The 3,957-nt window shown below is 47.6% G+C and overlaps 1 protein-coding gene across 1 annotated transcript; it reads left to right on the top strand.

The window, feature by feature from the left end:
• The first annotated feature begins 491 nt into the window (after positions 1–491).
• MOB3C (MOB kinase activator 3C) lies at positions 492–3,747 on the top strand. The gene is made up of 3 exons (XM_006898973.1): positions 492–909; positions 2,849–3,051; positions 3,718–3,747. The coding sequence occupies exons 1-3, from the start codon at positions 492–494 to the stop codon at positions 3,745–3,747; spliced, it is 651 nt and encodes a 216-aa protein (XP_006899035.1).
• The last annotated feature ends 210 nt before the right edge of the window (positions 3,748–3,957 follow it).

The following is a 3,957-nucleotide window of genomic DNA, read 5'->3' on the forward strand; positions in this document are numbered from 1 at the left end:
AAGGCAGGCCCTTCATCCTGGCCCCCAACACAATGTAGTCCAGCTGTCATACTGCACCAGCTGGTCTTTGGGGTCTCCCAGAGGTCATCCTGCCCAGGCAAGCACACAGCCTCAACAGCCTCTATAAAGATCAGCAGCAAATCTACCATTTTTTTAACCCAGGGCCAGCACTCTGAGCAATAGGATGAAAACAAAAAGGAAACAAATTTTCATTTCCTAAACCAAGCGTTCCTGCTCTCCTCTGCCAAACCTCACTGTCCACCAAACTTGGTCTAAGTTTGGAAGACAGTGAGGTTTGGCAAAGGAGAGCAGGAACGCTTGGCTTAGGAAATGAGAATTTATATTCGGGGCAAAACATACAGAGTTTAACCAGACTCAGGAAAGGAGAAATGACATTGGAAAAACCAAGCCCCTCTGGTTAAGGCCCTACCCATGACACTCTCCATGTACCTGTTCCCAGCAGGGCATCCAGTGGGGGTCTCAGTCAGGCCATGGCCCTGTGTCTGAAGCAGGTGTTCTCCAAGGACAAGACATTCCGGCCACGGAAGCGCTTCGAGCCAGGTACACAGCGCTTTGAGCTGTACAAGAAGGCGCAGGCCTCGCTCAAGTCCGGCCTGGACCTGCGCAGTGTGGTGAGGCTGCCACCTGGCGAGAGCATCCATGACTGGATCGCGGTGCATGTTGTGGATTTCTTCAACCGCATCAACCTCATCTACGGCACTATGGCAGAGCACTGTAATGAGACCAGTTGTCCAGTCATGGCAGGTGGACCCCGCTACGAGTACCGCTGGCAGGACGAGCGTCAGTACCGGAGACCAGTGAAGCTCTCCGCGCCTCATTATATGGCGTTGCTCATGGATTGGATCGAGGGCCTCATCAACGACGAGGAAGTCTTTCCCACGCGCATTGGTGAGCGCCACCTGGCGAGCCATTTCACAGATGCGGCGTGTAGTTTGATATAGTAACTGTGAGGGGAGCATGATTTTGTAGAAGAAACTGCATCTCATAGAGGTTAAGTGCTTTGCTCGCAGTCCAGGATGGTAAGAAAGAACTGTCAGTAGTTTCCAATTGGTGACTCTTGTCTAAAGTTAGGTGTCCTCATAGGCACACCCAGCACAGACACTATATATGATTCTCAGAATCTCCAGGCCCCAAGGTGTTTGTAGCAGGTTCTCTTGCTTGGCCTGATCTAACTTCCAGCCTTCTGAGAGTTTGCTCTGATACTTATGTGCAGGAAGGGCAGGAGTTGAGAGGACCTGAATATCTGAGAGAAGAATGTTTTCCTTGTCAGGCACAGGCTATTTCTTATCTCAGCTGGGCAGCCTCTGTGGGTGGAGAGGGGAAAGGAGGGAAGTGATTCCACCCTGGCTCTGCTTCCCCACCCCAGGGAGCAGCAGGGGGTGGCGGCTGAGGAGTTGTGCAGGCATGACACTGTGTTCATCACGGCTACCTCGCCTGTACCCAGGGCCCACCCTGCCTGGTCTCATAGTGATGCATGGTAAAACTCCGGGAAGAGCTAGAATCAGAGATGGGTGGGGCAGGGTGGGCAAGCCTAGAGGGGAGAAGTCTGAATGCTGAGGGAAACCTGGCACTGAGTCACAATTCAATGCCCACAATTCCTCCCCAGCAAGTGGCCTGCCATTTCCTGCATTGTCATGCCCAGTAATGAGAATCTTCCTTTTACATGGGAACCAAGTGAACCCAAAAAGACAGTGGAATCTGAATTGAGATCTCAGGTCTCTTTTTCACAATTAAATGGACAAATCTGAAGGACCTAGGCCTGGCCTAAAAAGGCAGACAGGAAGATTGGGCTTAGTCCTAGCTGAGGAGGGCAGGCCAGGCTTTCCTGTCTTCTAGCCCAAATTCTCTGGGACTGGGAAACCCCAGGTGTCTGTATTTTGATTTTAGAATAACTGTGCCTCAGAAATGAAAGCATAGTCACCAAGATCTCCTAATCTTGCTAGAAGCAGAAATGGTACTTGAAGTTTCTCATAGGCAGGAAAGCTGTATAGTCTGTAACAGTCATATCTAAAGGGTACTAAAGTGTGGTGTAAAGAGGATTTTACCTCTGTCTTCATTCTTTACTCATTAATACTCATATGGCCTTGGGCAAGTGTTTATGTGTCTTGGTTTTATCATATCTAGAATGGCTATGATTAGACTCATTAGCAGGATTGCTGTAATTAGAGTCAAAGATGTGCCCAGCACAGGGCTGGGCTCAGGTGCAAGTTTCTTTATAAGAGTTCTTGATTATTTAAAGAAGATGAATTCTTAAGATTAGTGGTCTGAGACCTGCTATATGAATGATGAGAAGAGACGAGGTCCTGGGCAAGGGAGTCAGAGACAGTTGATGAAAGGCCTTAGGCAGGTGCTACGCAGTGAAGTTAGCTTAATCCTGAAGCCTGCTTTAAAATATTTTTAATGGACTTCATATATTCATGAACTCCCTCTTGATACTATCTGCAAAGATGGGATGTGAACATACCTGCAGATGCACATATTTCTGGGGATAGAATGAACCATTACTCTGATCATAGTTTAAGAAAGTCTTATCTATCAGTGACCTTCTTTCCCCCAAAATTGCAAAACCCTGCTTTAGGCAAGTGGAAAATGTAGAAGAAGGTTTTTTATTTCAGCAGGAAGAGTCAGATGTGTGTTTCATTAACAGGAAAGTGTAGAAGTCAGCAAATCACTATCTTCCTCTGTCTCCCAAAGGGAAGTGTGTTGAGAATTGGGGGAAGAGGCCATCCTAGGCAGAGGCAGCCTGTGGAGGGGTGGGAAGGTTGGGCAGCATTTCATTACCAGAATGCCAACTCCCCCCTTTTGTCCCACCTCTTCCCCACCCCAGGAGTTCCCTTCCCTAAGAACTTCCAGCAGGTCTGTACCAAGATCCTGACCCGCCTGTTCCGAGTCTTTGTCCATGTCTACATCCACCACTTTGACAGCATCCTCAGCATGGGGGCAGAGGCACATGTCAACACCTGCTACAAGCACTTCTATTACTTCATTCAGGAATTCAGCTTGGTGGACCAGAGGGAACTGGAACCACTGGTGAGGCCACACCCCTGATGTTTTTCCGACCTCCTTTACCTGGACCAGCTCTGTAGTTTTCAAGTCCAAAGCCTGTCTGCATCAAGAAAGTCCAGTAGACAAGTTTCTAGTTCATACATTAAATAACATGGATAGATTTAAGGAAGAAAATTTATGTAACTGTATATTCTCTACTTTCCTAAAGAACTTTGTTAAATTAGGAGAAAGCAACTTATTTAGTAATCATCTCATTTTCCTAGAGAATGTATTCAAGTTGTTGTTGTTGATGATGATGATGATTGCTGTCAAGTCGAGCATGACTCATAGCGACTCTATGAACAAAAGGCCTAAAGCCTTTCTATAACTATCGTCATTTATCAAAGTTCATAGAGTTTCCAGAGGCATGTTGTTTAGGAAGTGGATGCCACTCCTGCTTCCAAATGTATTCAAGTATCACTTTACAAATGTAGGTCTGGAGGGTGGTGAGTGAGTGAATGAGAGAAAGAGAGAGAGTGAGTGTGTATTTGTGTTGTGGGTTAGGGGTCCTGGTCCTGGTGGAATGGGGCAATGGGTTCCTTGTAGAAGGAGAGCAGAGTCAGGCAGAATTGCATCCAGGCCTGCAGTTTAGGGTGAGACAGCCTGGAAGGTTGATCTCTGACTGATCCCACTCCACTTTATATCTTACAGAGGGAGATGACAGAGCGGATCTGCCACTGAGCCCAGATTTGGACATTTGTTGCCCATCAGATGGTTCATCTGAACACAAGGTGGCAGGGGAAGGGAACTTCAGGAGGCTGGTGCTAGAGGACCCTGAAGGCCCTAGGACTTCCTTCAGACATCCAGAGTCCATGGACTCCTAGTTCTCAGCTGTCTGCCCGCATGTCCCTCTTATTGCTTGTGAATGCAGAAGGAGAAGAAAGAAGAGAC

Source organism: Elephantulus edwardii, unplaced genomic scaffold (assembly GCF_000299155.1).
Source record: "Elephantulus edwardii isolate Elephantulus edwardi_28Jun2011 unplaced genomic scaffold, EleEdw1.0 scaffold00243, whole genome shotgun sequence".
Classification (NCBI taxonomy): Eukaryota; Metazoa; Chordata; class Mammalia; order Macroscelidea; family Macroscelididae; genus Elephantulus; species Elephantulus edwardii.

Excerpts from the sequence above, each read along its gene's own strand:
- MOB3C (XM_006898973.1), top strand. The coding sequence starts at position 492 with ATGGCCCTGTGTCTGAAGCAGGTGTTCTCCAAGGACAAGACATTCCGG. Across the intron at positions 910-2,848 it reads AGTCTTTCCCACGCGCATTG|GAGTTCCCTTCCCTAAGAAC; the intron begins GTGAGCGCCACC and ends TCCCCACCCCAG. Across the intron at positions 3,052-3,717 it reads AGAGGGAACTGGAACCACTG|AGGGAGATGACAGAGCGGAT; the intron begins GTGAGGCCACAC and ends TATATCTTACAG.